The sequence below is a fragment of the Trichoderma atroviride genome, chromosome 4 (genome assembly GCF_020647795.1).
Source record: "Trichoderma atroviride chromosome 4, complete sequence".
Taxonomy (NCBI): Eukaryota; Fungi; Ascomycota; class Sordariomycetes; order Hypocreales; family Hypocreaceae; genus Trichoderma; species Trichoderma atroviride.
The window spans coordinates 649688-666413 of record NC_089403.1 but is presented as its reverse complement, the minus strand read 5'-3'; the positions used below and the strand labels follow the sequence as shown (position 1 = coordinate 666413).

Here is a 16726-nt window from a genome sequence, read left to right as displayed (position 1 = left end):
AAATGTACAATTCTGGCTCGGGGTGCTGGATTCATAAAGTTGCCCGCATGTAAACAAACATTGAAGCGTCACAGTAGCAACCAGCGCACAGGAGGAAAGAGAAAAAGGCAATAGAAGAAAGCTACACAGGAGCCTTTTTGAAAGAGGATTTCAGGATTTCAGGATAGAATTTATAGTTTTGTACCAGATAAGGATACCCTACTGCAATTGAGTATATATCCAAGTAAACAATTCTTGCAGTTCTTCAACTCCTACACCCCAGACAACCTCCTAAAGCGCCACAGATCTCAACAACCCTTACAATTTCGACCAATTGTTTCTGGATACCATAGCTACACTTTTCTTTCTGGAATCTTCTATTATTAGCTATACCTTTGCTTGGCGGTGCACTGTGGTTGCATATACAGCTGCCAGGACCGAGTGCCAACTGGCCACAGGCCAGCGAAGATTGCACCGACCCTCATCGTTGCCAGCTGGTTACCCAGCTACCATTTGTTTATAATGCCAATTTCTGCCCGGCCAGTAAACATTGTTTTGTTTTCTTTTCCTCAACTACGCGAACCTGAGCGCGTTGTTTGGTTACGTTACAGTCAACACCAGCTTCCAGCCCTTTGGGCATCACAACACTTCAGCTACACCTTAGTAAGTACCTACAGGTGATATAAAATAATAGCTTCATGTACTAACCTGCATATAGTTTCAAAACAGTGCTTTCCATCAATCTTTCACCATGGTGTTCGGAGCACTTCGCCGAAGCCGCAGCTTGGAGTCCCTGCGCAAGGATCTCTTCCACACCATCACCAACACCACTGAAGGAGTCTACTTCCTGTCTGGCGCTTCCATCTTGCAAGACAAAGCCTCGGATAAAGAACTCCTCGCTGTGCTGTGCCCACAGGAGGGGTTCAAGGCAACGGACGCTGGTATTGCGCACCTGAGCAAGCTATTCGTTCAGTGCAACAAGTGGATTCCCGTCATCGAAGAGCGAGACTTTGACATGTATTGGGCGGTGGTCGCTACTACCACCTCTCAAAGTCAAAACATTGATCTGTCGCCTGGTATGGCCAGAGCTGTGGCTTTTGCCCTTTTGCGAGCCAGACAGCGCTGGATTCTCCGCCAAAGAGACCCAGAAGTGACCAAGAGCAATGTCAAGACTCATTTCTCCGCCGGCCTACAGCGCCTCCTGGAGCACTTTGAGGAGCGAGACAAGAATCCCGCAATCGACGTTTCCCTCAAAGACAACGAATGGAAGCTGACTGAAAGAGAGAAGAGAGTTATCACCAAGGCTCACCTGATGGGTCCTGGCAAGCGCATTTCTCGAGGCAGAATTGCTCTATCATTCGCCGCTCCGCAGGGATTGTATCCCATTGGACAGCTTGCCAGTATTCCGCAGCCAGAGACCAACCGCCTCGGCATGATCGACAGCTCTGTCGAGAAGATCACGCCTGCCGAAGCTGTTCAGTCTTTGATCTCGCATCGTCTTGCAGAAGTGCGTCGCGCTCAGAAACGCGCCACTGCGGAGGACAATGCCAGAAACAAGGTGCCCCGAAACGCCGCTGAAGAAGATGACGCTCGCAGCGCTACTACGCGTCGCGTCTTCCCAACTGCCTTGAAGACCAAGTTTAAACCTAGCTAGATGCGAAGTCCAAGCTTTGGAAAAGATTCAGGCAAACAGAGCGTCGAGTCTACTCCTACCAAGTCTACTCCTTTCAAGTCCACTGCTTTCAAGTCTACTCCCATCAAGTCCACTCCTAAGCGGGCTCAAACGGTTGGCACTCCAACCAAAATCAACGCCAACACTTCATCCATGAAGAGACGCTTTTTGAGCGAGGAGGCCACTACCGCCACCAAGAAGCAAGTGATTGCCAAAGGAAAGGCGAGGTCGGTCTCCATGCCATTTGTCCGCTCGCCGTCTGTCTCACCAGACAAGCGTGCAGAGATGTCCCGCTCGCCCTCTTTGTAGGGTGGTAAAGGACACAATTCAGAATGTTTGTTGTAGGAAGCTTGGAATTGGGATCGAATATTGGCTGCCACATTGAATTTCAAGATTTTGCTAGGACAACAGAATTGTTGATTATTTGCCGTTATGAAAAGGCCGGATTACTATGTCACACGGGTTGGATGGGATGGGCTGACATTATGCTGATCTGGCTTTACAGATGGATTGATTCGTGGATATGTGTATAAGCAACTATGTATGGTACAAAGAGTTTTATGAATTCAATAACAAGTTTTGCGGATTTGAGGACATGGAGTGAATTACAGCTGTCGCGATGTGAAGATGTGTGTACGTAAGAAAGCAAGAAGATGTTTCCATGTACCTTGGAGATGTAATTTATTCGCCAGGTTTATTTGATTTTCCTGCGAGTAACCGGAATATTTACTTTTGTGTATGGAAAGCAGGCAATAGGGATTCACATGAGTAGAGCTTGCTGGAAGTTCTCCTTTGTAAGTATTACTTCTCCGGATCCTAGGCGATCGAGAGTAACTGAAGTTCTTGCAAGCTAAAGTCAATAGCGCTCTTGAGAATAAATTCTTTATTTTGGTTGTGGCTACGTCGGGTATTGTTTTCACTGTGGTATTTGATCCAGTTATTCTCGTTGAATTCATCTTGGCGCAGTGGCAGTGCACTTGGCAATCCTCGCAGTGGTTGGTCCCACGATGCAGCTTGCCGGTGTTTTGGTCCAGACTCCAGTATCCACGGACAGATTCCGAAGCCATGCTGTCGAATGAACTTGTATGCACTGCATATTCTGCAACACCATCTCATATATAATTCACAAATAACTCGAGGGTTGATCCAAGCCTCCTAGTCTCGGGTATCGCCGCTGCATCTCATTTGCTCAGCCCCCGTGGCCCTGTGTGCCAAGAATGATGGACGCCCTGCAGCGGCCTGCCTTGGCGCAGCGTTAGCGGCCTGGAGCTCCCCATGTGCCCTGAAAAGGGATCCGCTGCATTTTGAAGGGACAGCGGGAATGACATCAGCTGTGGGAATAGACGGACTTGTGATGCCAGCAGAGGAGCATATGGCGCAGAGAAAACGCTGCAGCACTAACAGGCAAATCACCAAATAAAACCAGCTAGAGGGCAGAAATCGAAACAAAACCGCTGCCGCGTCTCGGGTAACCGGCAAGGCAACTGACGTAGGTGGGACGTCTCCGACGATGATCCTGCGAGGAATGCGATGGAGGGGCGCAGATGCGGGTTTTGGTTCTAGATCCCCTGCAGCGGTTCGCATGTGGCTTTGCTTTTTTTTTCTTTTTCTGTTTTATTAGATGCTCGGTACAGCCTCTTTTTGGTCTTAATTTTGGAAACTGATAACGGCTGCTGCTGGAATGCTGCGCGTTGGTTCCTGATAGGTATGTGCTTACTGACTGTTGGTCATCGTCTATTGGAGGCCTTTTTACTCTTTTCCCTCCTAGCAACGGACCTGACTGATCGGCTCTAGTTTCGCAGCTATATACAAGAGCTCAGCTCAGCTCAGCTCAGATACAAAAATCGCCAGCGACCCCTCACAACGTCATCTCTCCGGCTCTCTGCGAGGCTGAGTCGCGGGCAATCAAAAGTCTTGGCAGCCTTGTTGATCAACAATACTTTCCGCTTCTGTAACCATTCTCATATAACTATAGTCGCTTATTATTATTTTCTATTTTGAAAATATTTCACGTCTTTTTCACACGATGCCGGGAGACATCACGACGCATCACGACGACACCTCGTCCTCCGGGTCCAGCGACCACGATGAAGAGCACAAAGGCCCTCCCGGCGGCTACGACAAGACGCCCCTCCCAGACGCCCCTCAGGGATACACCGTCCGCTTCATCTTCCATTCGGCGTCGAATGTCCCCGTTGCGGATCTACACACGGCATCGTCAGATCCCTTCCTGGTAGCCACGCTCAAGGGCACGCAGCCAAAGCGCCACAAGGAGGACCCCGATCTCAAGTACAGGACGAGGACCATCCACCGAACCACCACGCCAGTATGGGACGAGGAATGGGTCGTGGCCAATGTGCCCCCCCGGCGGCTTCACCCTCAAGTGCAGAATGTACGACGAAGACGTCGCAGACAAGGACGACAGGCTGGGCAACGTGACGGTCAATGTCGGCTCCATCTCTGAGGACTGGCCGGGCATTCCTCCGCCGGGACAGGAGTTTGAGGCCAAGAAGCGGGTCATGAGCAAGCGGGCGTTTATACTCAAGGGCATCGCCAGCGCCATCAGCCACGGGACTCACATCGCTCCTCGTCTGCGCATCAGCATGGAGGTGCTGGGCAAGTCGGACCCTCCCTTTGCGCAGATGTACACCTTGGCCCCGACGCGATGGATCAAGCACAACAGTCCCATGATTGGGCGCCTCATCGGACAAAAGGTGAATGCGAATGAGTCTGATGACGAGAAACACCACCAGAGCGATAGCAACGATCCCAAGTCGACGAAATACGAGTAAGCCACACTGATTTGAAAATACGCCTTTATGCATCCACTGACAATCATCGTGATTTAGCTTCCAGGCAAACGAGATACAGCTACAGGGTCCTGTGCCACCCACGCTCTACCACCGCTACGTGGAGTTTCGTCCCGTCATCGGCTCGCTCTTCTCATCGACCGGGCTCAGGGGGAAAATCCTCAACAAGGCTCTGCACAAGCAGCACCACCGCATCTACAACTACGACAGCAGCACCGAATACGGCACTTACAAGCCTTGCTCCAAGGAAGCCTCGCTCCAGTTCCTCCGCATGGTGCATTTCGACGAAGGCGGCCGCATCTTCACGTACGTGCTCACTCTGGACGGCCTCATGCGCTTCACCGAGACGGGTAAAGAATTCGGCATCGACTTTTTGAGCAAGCACACCATGCACGCGGATGCTGAGAGGTACATTGCCTACTCGGGAGAATTCTTCATTCGCAGACTGCAGCACCCGGATGCCAGTGACAGCGCGGAGCCGAATGAGAAGACGCACCCGGGTGACTCTATCCCCGGCGGTCCGCCAAACCAGCCTCCCCCTCCAAATCCTGCCTTTTACCAGCTCTTCATTGACAACGAGTCGGGAACATACCGTCCTGAAAAGTCCGTCTTGCCAGATCTTAAAGAGTTTCTGGAGAGGAACTTTCCTGACATGGGCATTGTCACCATGAGCGTCGAAGACGAGAAGCTGCAGAAGCTCAAGGACGAGCAGCGAGCCATCAAGAAGAGCGAGGGCCGCATGATGCACGTCGTAATGAATAGCAGTACCGACAGCCTCAGCTCTGTAGAGAGCGAGCTCAACGACGAAAACTACAGTCTGGAGACGGGAAGGAAGAGCAAGAAGGAGGCGGCTCATGCGGTCTTGAGGAATCCCAACTCTGAGCATTTCAAAGAGGCTGCAGACATAATGCTGCCACATCGCGAGAAGAAGGTGGACTGAGAAGCAGGAGTGAAAAGAAGACAAGGGGGGAGTGATGGAAACAAGAGAGGGAACTTGAAAAAAAGAGTTTATTAAAGGAGGACTGTTGAGAATCTCTATGACTGTATGGATATGATATGATATGATACCACCGCTCTTTCCTTTCGATTATCAGTAGTACCACCCGTTGCCGTTAATATAATCTTTGAACCTTGTAATTGTAAATATCCCTGATAAATCCATGGTGCATGCGTGCTCTGGCGATGACTTATATCTTGGGCCTCACTGACACCCACGTGCTCGAGCACTTTGCAATCTCGATGCCTCTTCCATCCCGAATCTCGCACTTGATATTCGTCCTTCTCCCCTCCACGCTGTCCACCCATGCATTAACCAATACCGTCTCGTTGATTGGGCCCGGCTTCAAGAACTTGATCTCAAGACCGGCCGTTACATTTGCCGCGCCAAACGTGGTCCCCCTTTTGCCCAGAGCATTGTTGATGTCGTGCAGGACTCCCATGGACTCATCCGCCATGGTCATAATCATGCCCCCCGTGTAACACGCCCTCGTATCCGCACAAGCCCTCGCCCAGGGCAAACAGGGTGCTCACGTGCATGATGGGACGCGAGGGGTCCTGAATATGCGTTTCATCTTCTGTGTGGAAGAAGGAAAGCACCTGCTGCACTCCGCGCGGCGTGGCCAGCGTGGCGCCGAGGAGCTGGTCGTGAGATGGGCTGAGGGGATTGAAGCATTGAGGAACGAATGGGACGGTGTTTGGCGTCTGAATCAGGCATGCACACCACGGGATTGAGAGGAAATGGGCGACTGCTGAGGTGTAGAGCGTTGGAGAGGTGTTTGGCGGGTTGAAGCCGAGAGGGGGGGCTGAGGACGCGGTTGCGCAGCGTGATTGCCAGGGGAGAGGCTGTGGCGGATTCGTTTTGCTGCGTCATTGTGGGATCCTGAGAGTGAGGATGGAATTGAGGATGAGATTGAGGATGATGGCTGGACAAAGATCGCGACATTGGGATGAATCAGCCGGTGTTGGGCGTAGATGCGACGGTGTGGATTTGCATGTGGTGTTTTGATTGAGCATCAATCTCCCAGTTGAGTTGAGATTGCCGAGGTCGTCCACTTTTACCCGCTGGGCTGCTGGAGGCTGGACCTGGAGCTGAGGCGCTCTGAGTGCACCTAAATTGAAATAAAGTGCGGCTGCAGCCACTTTGTTGCCACCAACACTCGTGCCTTGAATCGCTCTCACAGCCCAAGACTTCTCTCCAAATGATGACCGGGATACTATCAGCAAAAAAGGAGCTCCTGCGAGCAAAAGATGGGGCTTCACCGGGATTCGAACCCGGGGCCTCCTGCAAAGGCGATTCTGAAGAATCGGGGACTTCAGGTTATTTTCCCGAAGCAGGAATCATACCACTAGACCATGAAGCCAGTTGTAGACTTGAACCCATCACTGGCGAAGAGGCCATTGGTAGGATGCTTATATAGGAGGGCTGGGTGAAGGCGACATTTGCTCTGATGCAAGTATGGATGGAATACATGAGCAGATGAGAATGAGGAATAAATGCGGAGATGAGCTTGATGTATCTGTTTCAACGACACTGAGGTGCTCTCATCCTAGGGCGCTGAATAGCGTCTTGGTCTTGCTGATGGAGAGTGAAGAGCTGGCAGAAAAAGAAATGCACACAGTCACAGGATAGCCATGCGCCAGCTTCGAGAGTGATTTCGAGGCATCGGAGCAAAGGCATCGGAGCAAAGGCATCAGAGCAAATAATCAAATGGTGAATCTCCAATATTCAAAACTCTAGATCAGTCATGGCGAATTACAGAAGACACAAAAGCGGAACAAGGTTTGAGTTGTTGCTCACATGACGCTCAGCTTTGGCAGCTGTCACGACAAGAGCTCCTTCCCTCGCTGTACAGATGGCACTTCTTGCCCCAGCTGTATTGCACCAGTTCCTCAGGCTACTCTCTTCCCCTATAAAGCACTCGACCCCGTCGTCTGCTCTCCAAATTTTCTTCGACTTCACCATTGTAGCCTTTCAGCTTAGGGTTACAACATACGCACTTTATTCTCATTACCCCCTTATCTATGCTCGAATATCGTTGATATCATACAAGATGCATCCTCCTCCCCACGATACCAGCGGATCGGAGCTGAGCGCTACGCAGATCGAGATCCTCATCACCATCGAGCGAACTGGCGCAGGCCTCTCGATGGTAGCAATCACGCTGACTCTGCTCTCCTTCTTGCTGTTCAAGAGATTGCGAACTACTCCCAACCTCTTCATCGTCTTGGCATCCATTGCCAACGCTGGCGCGAGCATCGCATCGATGATTGGATATGATGGCTTGGATAAAGGAGAGGAGTCGACTCTCTGCCAGGGACAAGGCTTCATCTTCGAGTGGTGCGTTGTAACTCTTGCTATCCTGACGTATAGGAGCCGGATGATTAACGAACTTTGCCGCATATAGGTTCATGCAATCTGATCCATGGTGGTCTTTCGCCATGGCTTTCAACGTCTTCCTCGTCTTCTTCAACAATGCTAACCCGGCCGTCTTTCGAAAGCGCATCTGGATCTACTGTATCATCTGTTTTGGCGGCCCCCTGATCCCTGCCGTAGTCTTGGTCTCTATCCACGACGATACAAAGGGCCCTGTCTTTGGGAATGCAGCGGTATGACAATCGGATCCAACCGATGCCATCCATGTAGATGCTAATGTTTCGCTAGCTTTGGTGTTGGATTGATTCTAACTGGAGCCTGGTCCGCCTCTATGCATACTATATCCCCATCTGGATCTGCATCTTCGGATCCATCTTGATCTACGTCGCTGTGGGATATCAGGTATTTCACCACCGCAACCGCTTGCGAAAGCTTACAAGGCCGATTACAAGAATAAGAAAAATGAGCAATATGCGTGCAGCTAGTGATGCCGGAGACTCTGCCGAAGAAGTACACACCTTCACTCTCCACCATCTTTGTGCTTCGACATGCTGATCCCTTCTCTAGAGCCTCACGCGAAAAATAGACCATTATGGCACTGCCACTACTGAAGTCCAGGTCACATCCATCACCCCTGAGAATGACTACCCTGGCCTACCTGCGATTCCTCCAGCCATATATGCTCATGGTCCTACTATTGTATCATACGGCCAATCGTGGGTACCAGTACACGGATTGGGCTATTATTCTCCAGAAGCATTTGGTAACACGCCCCAGCGATATGCAACAATAACCGCTAGACAACCAGAGCCACAAAGTACATTTTTCTCACGTTTGCGACACGTCAGATCAAATGCATCTCTCAAGTTGAAGCGATTGGATCCGGTCAAGATGGCTTATTTACGCACGAGTTTCATATTTGGGTTTGCGATTCTGATCACCTGGATCCCGAGCTCTGTCAACCGGCTCTATAGCCTCACATATCATGGCCGCGTCAACTTTCAGCTCAGTGTTGCCAGCGGTTGCGTGTTGCCGCTACAGGGAGTATGGAACGCCTTGATTTACTTCACCACGAGCTAGAAGACCGTTTGTGAAGAGCTGAAGGCTTTGACCGCAAAGGTTTGGACAAAGCGGCATCGAAACTACCAGAATGCTACAGAGATGAGCGACAGCGTGGACCCCATGGCTTACGGTAACAGAAACACGATCGAGTTACCCATGATTTCACGAAGCCAGACGTCGCGAGCTTACGATTGTGACGAAATAGAGTTGTCAGAGCAGCTTTATAGAAGCGGTTCCATCTAGGTTCTTAGGCGACAACACTCCAAGCTATGAAGTGAGATACTTGTGGTATACTTGTCACGTATTACTATTCAGCATTTAGCAAGTTGTCTCCGCGAGGGTAGATGTCGATGTTTATGGGAAAGTAGCTTCTTTCAGATTGTGGTATTCGATTGCAGCATATTAGGGAATCGGTAGAAAGGGATGTTAGTTGCAATCAATACCGATAGAATTTGATCTCATCGTCTTTTTAAACATTTGATTGTTCAGGCTTTCTAGTATCTTGTTCCTAGTTATACTTGGCGTATATATCTTCACCCTCGGCCGCATCGACGCCATCGCGGACTGCAGCAGCGACAGCTTCATCAATATCAACTTCGCCCTCGTGCAAATCCAACCACCCGCTCTTGACACCCTCCGCCGCAAGTACCCTGTCTATTACGTGCGCTACCGACTCTCTGGGAATATTTCCTTTGACTGTTTTAGTCTTACCCAGTTCGACCTTGCCCACGGGGTCCTCTGTCAATGCGCCAGGACGCAAGTCGATGCCCACCAGCGTCCGGCTCGTCTTGGAAACCTCGTACAGGACCTCGTCGGCGGCGAGCTTGGCCTGGTAGTACGTCGCCAAGGGGCCGTTGTTGACCTTTTCGTTGTACTCTTGCCAGTCGCTGGCGGGCCACCAGGGAGCGGCTTTTGCGGCGGGAGCCGCTATAGGAGACGAGGAGGAAGCGGCTGATGGAGGGCTTGGCGGCGGCGGCGTTGATGAAGTGGATGGCGGCGTCGCGGTCGATGCGGAATGTGCCTTCGGTGCCGTATTTACCTCCAGCGCCTGTGTTTGAGTATGCATTGGTTAGCATGAACCGAGAAATAGAATTTTGTTCTTGTTTACTGACCGGCACTCCAGGCAACGTAATCGGCGTTGACCTCGTCCAGGATGCTTGCTGCCTTTTCCTGCGTGTCGACGGCCTCGATGCTGCGCACGAGCACTTGCAGTTTGCCGGGGAGGCCGGCGCCGAGCTTCTTGACGGCGGGGACTTGCTCTTCTTTGCGGATGACGCTGGTTACGGCCCAGGAGCGCTTGAGGAGGAGGGGGGTGAGGAGCTGGGCGATTTTGCCGTGGCCGCCTAGGATGAGGACGTGGCGGGGAGAAGCCATTTTGGACGTCTGTAGATGAATTGGATATGTGGATTGACAGGTGGTTGGGAAAGTAAAGTGATGTATATTTGGTCTCTATAGTAGCTCGAATTGTTATAAAGGTAAAGACTCTAGATGTTATATACCAAGATCAAATCCAGTAGAATGACGCCAATAAAGCTTCATGATAGCTATTCCGTCGGAATGGGATCACGCAAGACGCAGATGACGACACTGATGGCTTCATTTTCGGGGTTAGTGCGGGGGCGGGGCATGGAAGCATTTAGAGTTGCACGGCACTTCCCGAGTGAGATGAATGGGAGCCTTGTTAAAGCCGAAGGAGAGTGGTTGAGGCGATTGAAGATTGAAAAGCATCGGCTGGGTACTTGTTCTACCGAGGTATGAAAAGACGGTTGGAGAGGTGCGGGCTTGTGGCTGCTGGCGGCCTTTAGCAGTGGAATACGTAAACAGACTCTTCGGCGTTCGATAGAGATTAAAAATGCTGTGAATACATAGGTACTGAAGCGTGTGGAGTACGCATGCAGGACAGCAATATATCAAGGGGCTAGATGCTGCATTCTGCTAGTACCTAAGTAGGTGCTAATAAACATCTCAAGAAGACTTGCGAATGCTGTGAAATCGGAAAAATAAGCCAGTTACAGTAGGCTGCCCAGGTTTTGAATAAGTCAAGGGACCAAACCTCGGGCGAGCTTCAAAATGCTGTGAAGGCCTGGATGTTTTGCCCTGAAAAGATTACCTAGTTTATAGCTTTGGAAAGAGTTAAGAATGCTGTGAAGGACTATATGCCGAGGACATATAGGGTACAACGAGTACAAATTGTAGTACCAGTGCTGCACGCGCGGGGTTTAGGAAAAAGGATGGTAGTCAGTCAGACATATCTCACTGCTGACGAGAATCATAAACGGTAACATTAATGGTGTTGCGTATTGTGATGAAGCTACTAGTAGTTGAACAATAACACCCTCTGTGCCTATACAAGACGTGACTTGGTTTGGGGCAGGTTAAAAATGCTGTGCAGTGTCCGCCCTCGCTAATATCTCTGAAAAGGGATCATTCGACAAGACATTGTGACTTGGTTCGGGGCAGGTTAAAAATGCTGTGAAGTGCCCTGCCCGCAGAGTATCCGAAAAGGGATCATTTGACAAGACCCATGCCTTGCCTTGGGGCAGGTCAAAAATGCTGTGAAGTTTTCTCGATCGGAGTTTGAAAATTCTGTGAACTTTAGCAAGGAATGAGCCTGTCTTATGTCAGCATGCAGCCTCTGATCTCAGCGGCACTCTGACACGCGGGAGCTCTGTCTGAAGCTTGTGCAACGCGGGACGGTTTCACGCGTTGCGAAGAGATTGATGACTTCATAGTCTCAATTGATTATAACAATCAGTTACTTGGCTGCAGCAGGCAGTCTTTGTTTACATAGTGCAAAGCGCTCATTCACATCGCACCTTGGCTGCCCCTCACCCGCATTCGCGTCTCATCCTTGCCTGCATTTTGTCAAGATCAGAGTTACATGGGCTTGAGCTCGTGCAGGGGTCTCCGTCGAGTCATGTCCAAAACTGTTTGCATTGTGGGTAAGCTACAAACCAAAATCTCCGTCTCTTTTGATCAGTTCTAATGACCTGCAGGTGCTGGGCCCTCCGGCCTCGTCGCTGCCAAGACGCTTCTTCACAATGCTCCCAAGGGCCACTTCAAGGTCAGCGTCTTTGACAGCCAGGCCGCCATCGGTGGTCTATGGCCAACCTCAAAGACCGATTCAGGCCGTCTAGTCCATCCGTTGATGGTTGCAAACCAGAGCAGACACACGGTGCAGTTCAGCGACTTGGCTTGGGAGGACAGCGCGCCTCAATTCCCTCGCGCGTGGCAGGTTGGCAAGTACCTGGAGCAGTATCAGAGCAGATATCTCGACGGCCATCCCGACTTTGAACTTCAGCTGAAGAGCCGTGTTGCAAAAGCTGAGAAGCGAAATGATGGATCAGAGGGCTGGAAGGTACACATCCAATCGGAGGGCAGCGAGGAATCGAGAGACTTTGACCACCTCATCGTGGCTACTGGATACTTCGGCAGGCCCATCATTCCCGAGTGCTTCAAGAACGCAAACACGTCGATTCCTATCATCCACAGCAGCCAGTACCGGGATTTGAAAGGGCTTTTGGGCGAGGGCAGGGAAAAGGGAGGCAAGATTCTCATTGTCGGAGGTCAAATGTCCGGCGTCGAGATTGCGGGTACTGTTGCAAGCCATCTCTCAGCTGCTGTCAACTCTCCAAAAGAGTCGGAAATTGCTGGGACTGATAAATATTCTATTTATCATGCAATTCAGCGTCCTATATGGGTGTTTCCTCTATTTACTTCTCCAGAGGTAAAATGCCTTGTCTCTCCTCCGCCATCTAGCAGATTACTGACAGACACCAGCCGACGTTTTCATCAGCTCCTTTCGCGCCCTTGGACCTAGGTTCTTATAATATCAACAACCGTCCTCGGCCATTGGAGAATACGCAGGGTCATATAAGCGAAGAGCATGCCAATATGGTGCACACCATCTTTGAGGCCTCACTCGGTGACCAAGAGCAATTCTCTTCCTTGTTGATGCCCAATGATGAAGAAAGAAACCAGCCGGCCTACCTAGCTGTCAGCGATTGGTACACCGAGTTTGTAAGATCCGGAATGATCACTTTGTCTTTCGGCAAGGTCATCTCTCTGGAGAATGATCTTGTGACATTGGATGACAATGATGCTCAGATCGATGATATTGCTGCTGTTATCCTTGCTACTGGCTTTGACCCGTCACCCTGTGTCGATTTCCTGCCGCAAGATGTCCTTGCTACGCTTCAACACTCTCCGCGACACTATAACCAAGCTCTTGCCTTGGCGTTTCACGGCACCCACCATCCAGATGTCCCAAATCTCGGATTTGTGGGATTTTATAGGTCCCCATACTGGGGAGCCATGCAGATGCATGCCCGATTCATTGCGGACCTGTGGTCGAATCAGACGGACGGCCTGCCAGATGCACTCCGGCGCAAGCTTCAAGCCGATGACTCAATCAGGCGAACTCTCAGTTTGCGGGATAACCCCAGGCTCTCACAGTTCCCTATGGGAGACTATATGTACTTGATGCAAGAATTTTCTGAAGCTTTGTCGATACCCATGCACGAATCAATCATGCCGGATACACCTACGCTCTCCCGAAACAACCTTCCACTAGATACACTCACGCCTGCAAGATATCCTTCTCCAAGCGACGATGCTGCAGCGAAAGAGGAGGCCGAAAAGTCGCTGAAGCAGACTCGAGACCTTTCTATCGAATGCCTCACGACTCAACGGTTTGTTGCGCGCGGTGTCTTTAGAAGCCTGCTTGGAGAATGGCGCCTTGAACGAGATCTTACCAGTCGTCTACCTTCTCACCCGAGCGGAAAGTTTGTTGGCACAGCGCAATTTTTGCTCCGTGAGCGAACTTCTGAGGGCCTCCAATGCGCCGCAGATCCCAACAGCACTGTTAGTTGTGATGAAGATGGCGGCGAGGACCTAGAGTACCTTTACGTCGAAGACGGAGAGTTTAAAACAGCCGCTGGTTTCGGATTTAGAGCAACTCGACGCTACATCTGGCGCTACGACTCCAAGAAAGATGCCATCAGCGTATGGTTTGCTAAGCCCGACGACCAGAAGCGAGCAGACTATCTCTTTCATGAGATTGAATTCGAGTCTCCGCCGTCCGGGGATAATAGGAGACGCGAAAACGAGGGGTGGAAGGCAAAGGCTGGGCATCTTTGCATTGATGACTACTACAATGTCAAGTACGAATTTGCGTTTAACAAGGTGAATTTGAAGAAGTGGAGCATAGAGTATACGGTCAATGGGCCAAAGAAGGATTATACAATTCATGGGACGTATGAGCGGATATGAATGTTTGCTCTGGAGAGCGTTATATACAAAGCCAAGCTAGAATAACCTTTTGTCTTTTTAATAAAGCAACGCAGCATCAACAACTAGAATCTTGTCCGGATAGGTATCCCATCGGTGCATCGATGGTGGACGGCTTGGTGGTGATGACTTGTTTTGTGATGGAGAGATGGGATGCAGAGTTACTGGGGCCGACTTGTTCCATTCAGAAGCTCATCTCTCCATAGGCATTTGGAACAAGTGTATTTCTGATGAAGAAACAAAGGATTAGTTATTTGCAAACTAAAATTCCGGAAACAGCCAAATGGCTGTTTGACTGCCCTAATCACCGGAGCTTTGACTGGACGCTAACCTTGATGGCGATGTCGCAACATGCCAGCCTATTGCAAAGAACAAAGAATTCAAAATTAGAACGGAGTTCTTTCCCGGCAAAGGCTTTGTTATGAAGAAATGAATAGTAGATATTAGACGTGTCTTTGAGTTGCGCAGATCGCTAGTATGCCTTGGTAAAACGAGTTCCACTATAGAGATGATTTTTATACGGACATGAAAGAACACTCTGCTTCGCTAATTCCAACTTGTTGTGCAGTAAGTGGGTTCCAACACATTCTTTGAAGATACATGTCTACTAAGAAGCGTATGAGCAAGGATCAAAGAACTCCGACCACGTATAAACCAGGCGGCGAACAGTTGGTAGCCTAATTTTTGAACAGCCTCTTAACAAGTTTCGCCACTTTACAGTATCGCCAAACGAAAACAACTTTTCGATCCCACCTCCCGCACATTAAACGAACTGTTCCGTTACGGAATTACTTCTGGCACCTTCAACTATTTATAGAGGCGTATTTCTTCAATCGGAAAACACACCATTAGTTACACAGCCTTCAACAATTTTTGTTCCGGCACAAAAGGCTCTCCAGCCACTTTTCTCTCTTCAACCAACCTGCGTTTAATCCTCCTCTACATCTCTTACTACTCGTCCGCCTGCGCCATCTACATATTAGCCTGAGCAGCAGTCCAACTTCACTCTGCAGAATCGTACCATTACAAAGCATAAGAAAGCAAGCGCCAAGTTCAGAGACTGCAAAATGTTTATTAGATGGGTAACACACGAGGCGAAATGCCATATCATGTTGGGTATTCTTACAATGAACTCTATTTTTTTGGGTTATATGAATTCTCATGACCTTCACGTCAACCGAAGCATTGTTGTCGCCGAAGGTTTTGCGATTGCATGTGTTGTGATCAGTCGCTTTGACTCGTTTAGTAACGATCCAGAGGCCCGAAATAACTTTTTTTTGGATCATTCGTGAAGCTTTTCATATAGCATCCAACATATTCATTGCTACCGTGTATAAACAAGCTGCTAGAAAATGCAGAGGTTATGCTGATACTCCTTTTGGGGATATCACGCCCCGATGCGGATTGCCTAGTGTTCGAGAGTCATGTCGCATGCAGGAGGCCACCTTCGCCCTATCAATTGTTACGGTGTAAGTCCAAAACATCTACTTTTACCTTTATGCTTGCTAACAATCTTTCCCGAAATAGTATAATGTCAGCTTATTATATGCTACTTGAAATCTTGAGTTTGCGTCGCGATAAACGCTTTTCCACGTTTTAACAGTAGCTTTTCTTTGCGAGCGAGAGTTTACGCCACTTATAGTCACTCTAGGGCTTCAAAAGTCTTGATGACCATCAGACCGGCTATAGATCGCCATTGTGCCTTTGCAAAGTTAATATCATTTTGGACGCGTTTTTTACATAAATATCTTTAATACAAAAAAAAGGGGGGGATTCTGCTTCGCTACTTTGCCAATCACAGTACAAGAAATATATTCTAAAACGGTCTTTGAACATAGGTAGTTACTATGAAGCGTTTGAACAAAGACCAACGAACGCTGGCTATGGATACGTTGAACAATGAAGTACTGGTAGTCTAACTAAACCGGAACACGCCCCATTCCTTTGAACGGTAGATATACAGTAGGAACATGAAGTTCAAAAACGGGATCCGTGGATATATGAGAAGATGTTTCGACGGGTTTTGCCACTAGGTAGTATCGCCAACCAAAAACACCTTTTCTGTGCCACTTCAACACATTATATGAACAGTTTCGTTGCGGAATTACCTCAGTCGTATTCAAATATATAAAGAGCAAAAAGATTTCTAGTCGCTCTCTCTCTTCAGCCAACTTCGGTTTGATCCTCCCCACGCATCTTATCCTTTTGCATATTCCCTTCACGCCATCTACATACTGGCCTTGGCAGCAATACATTCTCGCCACGCAGACATCTACTATGGCAGAGCATGATAAAGCAAGCAGCGCACTCGGACTCGTTCAGGTACTTGTGCGCTCCTGTCGGCTGACATTAACCTTGGGCATTCTTATAATGAATTCTATTTTCCTGGGTATGATGAATTCTCATCATCTTCATGCCACTCGGAGCATAACCATCGCCCAAGAGCTTGTGGCCGTAGGTACTGCGGGGAACCTCGTTACTTTGTTCTTGGGCCTTGGTACATTTTCCGGCGGCCGTAAGAAAATATGGGCTCTCTCACTT

The 16726-nt window shown here is 49.5% G+C and overlaps 7 protein-coding genes and 1 non-coding gene across 8 annotated transcripts; 4 read left to right on the top strand and 4 right to left on the bottom strand.

The window, feature by feature from the left end:
* Nucleotides 1-730: 730 nt before the first annotated feature.
* TrAtP1_007459 (uncharacterized protein) lies at nucleotides 731-1633 on the top strand (the record flags this gene model as incomplete). Its single annotated transcript, XM_066113530.1, has 1 exon — nucleotides 731-1633. The coding sequence occupies one exon, from the start codon at nucleotides 731-733 to the stop codon at nucleotides 1631-1633; it is 903 nt and encodes a 300-aa protein (XP_065969616.1).
* A 2372-nt stretch (nucleotides 1634-4005) lies between these two features.
* TrAtP1_007458 (uncharacterized protein) lies at nucleotides 4006-5401 on the top strand (the record flags this gene model as incomplete). The annotated part of the gene is made up of 2 exons (XM_014093070.2): nucleotides 4006-4439; nucleotides 4501-5401. The coding sequence occupies 2 exons, from the start codon at nucleotides 4006-4008 to the stop codon at nucleotides 5399-5401; spliced, it is 1335 nt and encodes a 444-aa protein (XP_013948545.2).
* A 247-nt stretch (nucleotides 5402-5648) lies between these two features.
* On the bottom strand, nucleotides 5649-5927 carry TrAtP1_007457 (uncharacterized protein; the record flags this gene model as incomplete). Its single annotated transcript, XM_014093069.2, has 1 exon — nucleotides 5649-5927. The coding sequence occupies one exon, from the start codon at nucleotides 5925-5927 to the stop codon at nucleotides 5649-5651; it is 279 nt and encodes a 92-aa protein (XP_013948544.2).
* A 101-nt stretch (nucleotides 5928-6028) lies between these two features.
* Nucleotides 6029-6331, bottom strand: TrAtP1_007456 (uncharacterized protein; the record flags this gene model as incomplete). Its single annotated transcript, XM_066113529.1, has 1 exon — nucleotides 6029-6331. One exon carries the CDS (start codon nucleotides 6329-6331, stop codon nucleotides 6029-6031), a length of 303 nt encoding a protein of 100 aa, XP_065969615.1.
* A 380-nt stretch (nucleotides 6332-6711) lies between these two features.
* Nucleotides 6712-6821, bottom strand: TrAtP1_007455. The gene has a single exon. It is a non-coding gene; the product is annotated as a tRNA-Pro (tRNA).
* A 690-nt stretch (nucleotides 6822-7511) lies between these two features.
* Nucleotides 7512-9304, top strand: TrAtP1_007454 (uncharacterized protein; the record flags this gene model as incomplete). The annotated part of the gene is made up of 4 exons (XM_014093068.2): nucleotides 7512-7798; nucleotides 7866-8067; nucleotides 8123-8344; nucleotides 8402-9304. 4 exons carry the CDS (start codon nucleotides 7512-7514, stop codon nucleotides 8912-8914), a joined length of 1224 nt encoding a protein of 407 aa, XP_013948543.1. The 3' UTR covers nucleotides 8915-9304.
* Nucleotides 9305-9404: 100 nt separating this feature from the next.
* TrAtP1_007453 (uncharacterized protein) lies at nucleotides 9405-9962 on the bottom strand (the record flags this gene model as incomplete). Its single annotated transcript, XM_014093067.2, has 1 exon — nucleotides 9405-9962. One exon carries the CDS (start codon nucleotides 9960-9962, stop codon nucleotides 9405-9407), a length of 558 nt encoding a protein of 185 aa, XP_013948542.2.
* Nucleotides 9963-11581: 1619 nt separating this feature from the next.
* On the top strand, nucleotides 11582-14387 carry TrAtP1_007452 (uncharacterized protein). The gene is made up of 3 exons (XM_014093066.2): nucleotides 11582-11838; nucleotides 11893-12623; nucleotides 12677-14387. Exons 1-3 carry the CDS (start codon nucleotides 11778-11780, stop codon nucleotides 14165-14167), a joined length of 2283 nt encoding a protein of 760 aa, XP_013948541.2. The 5' UTR covers nucleotides 11582-11777; the 3' UTR covers nucleotides 14168-14387.
* Nucleotides 14388-16726: the final 2339 nt, after the last annotated feature.

Coding starts and splice junctions, on each gene's coding strand:
- TrAtP1_007452 (XM_014093066.2), top strand. CDS start 11,778: ATGGGCTTGAGCTCGTGCAGGGGTCTCCGTCGAGTCATGTCCAAAACT. Junction 11,839..11,892: donor CAAAACTGTTTGCATTGTGG/GTAAGCTACAAA, acceptor AATGACCTGCAG/GTGCTGGGCCCTCCGGCCTC. Junction 12,624..12,676: donor CTCTATTTACTTCTCCAGAG/GTAAAATGCCTT, acceptor GACAGACACCAG/CCGACGTTTTCATCAGCTCC.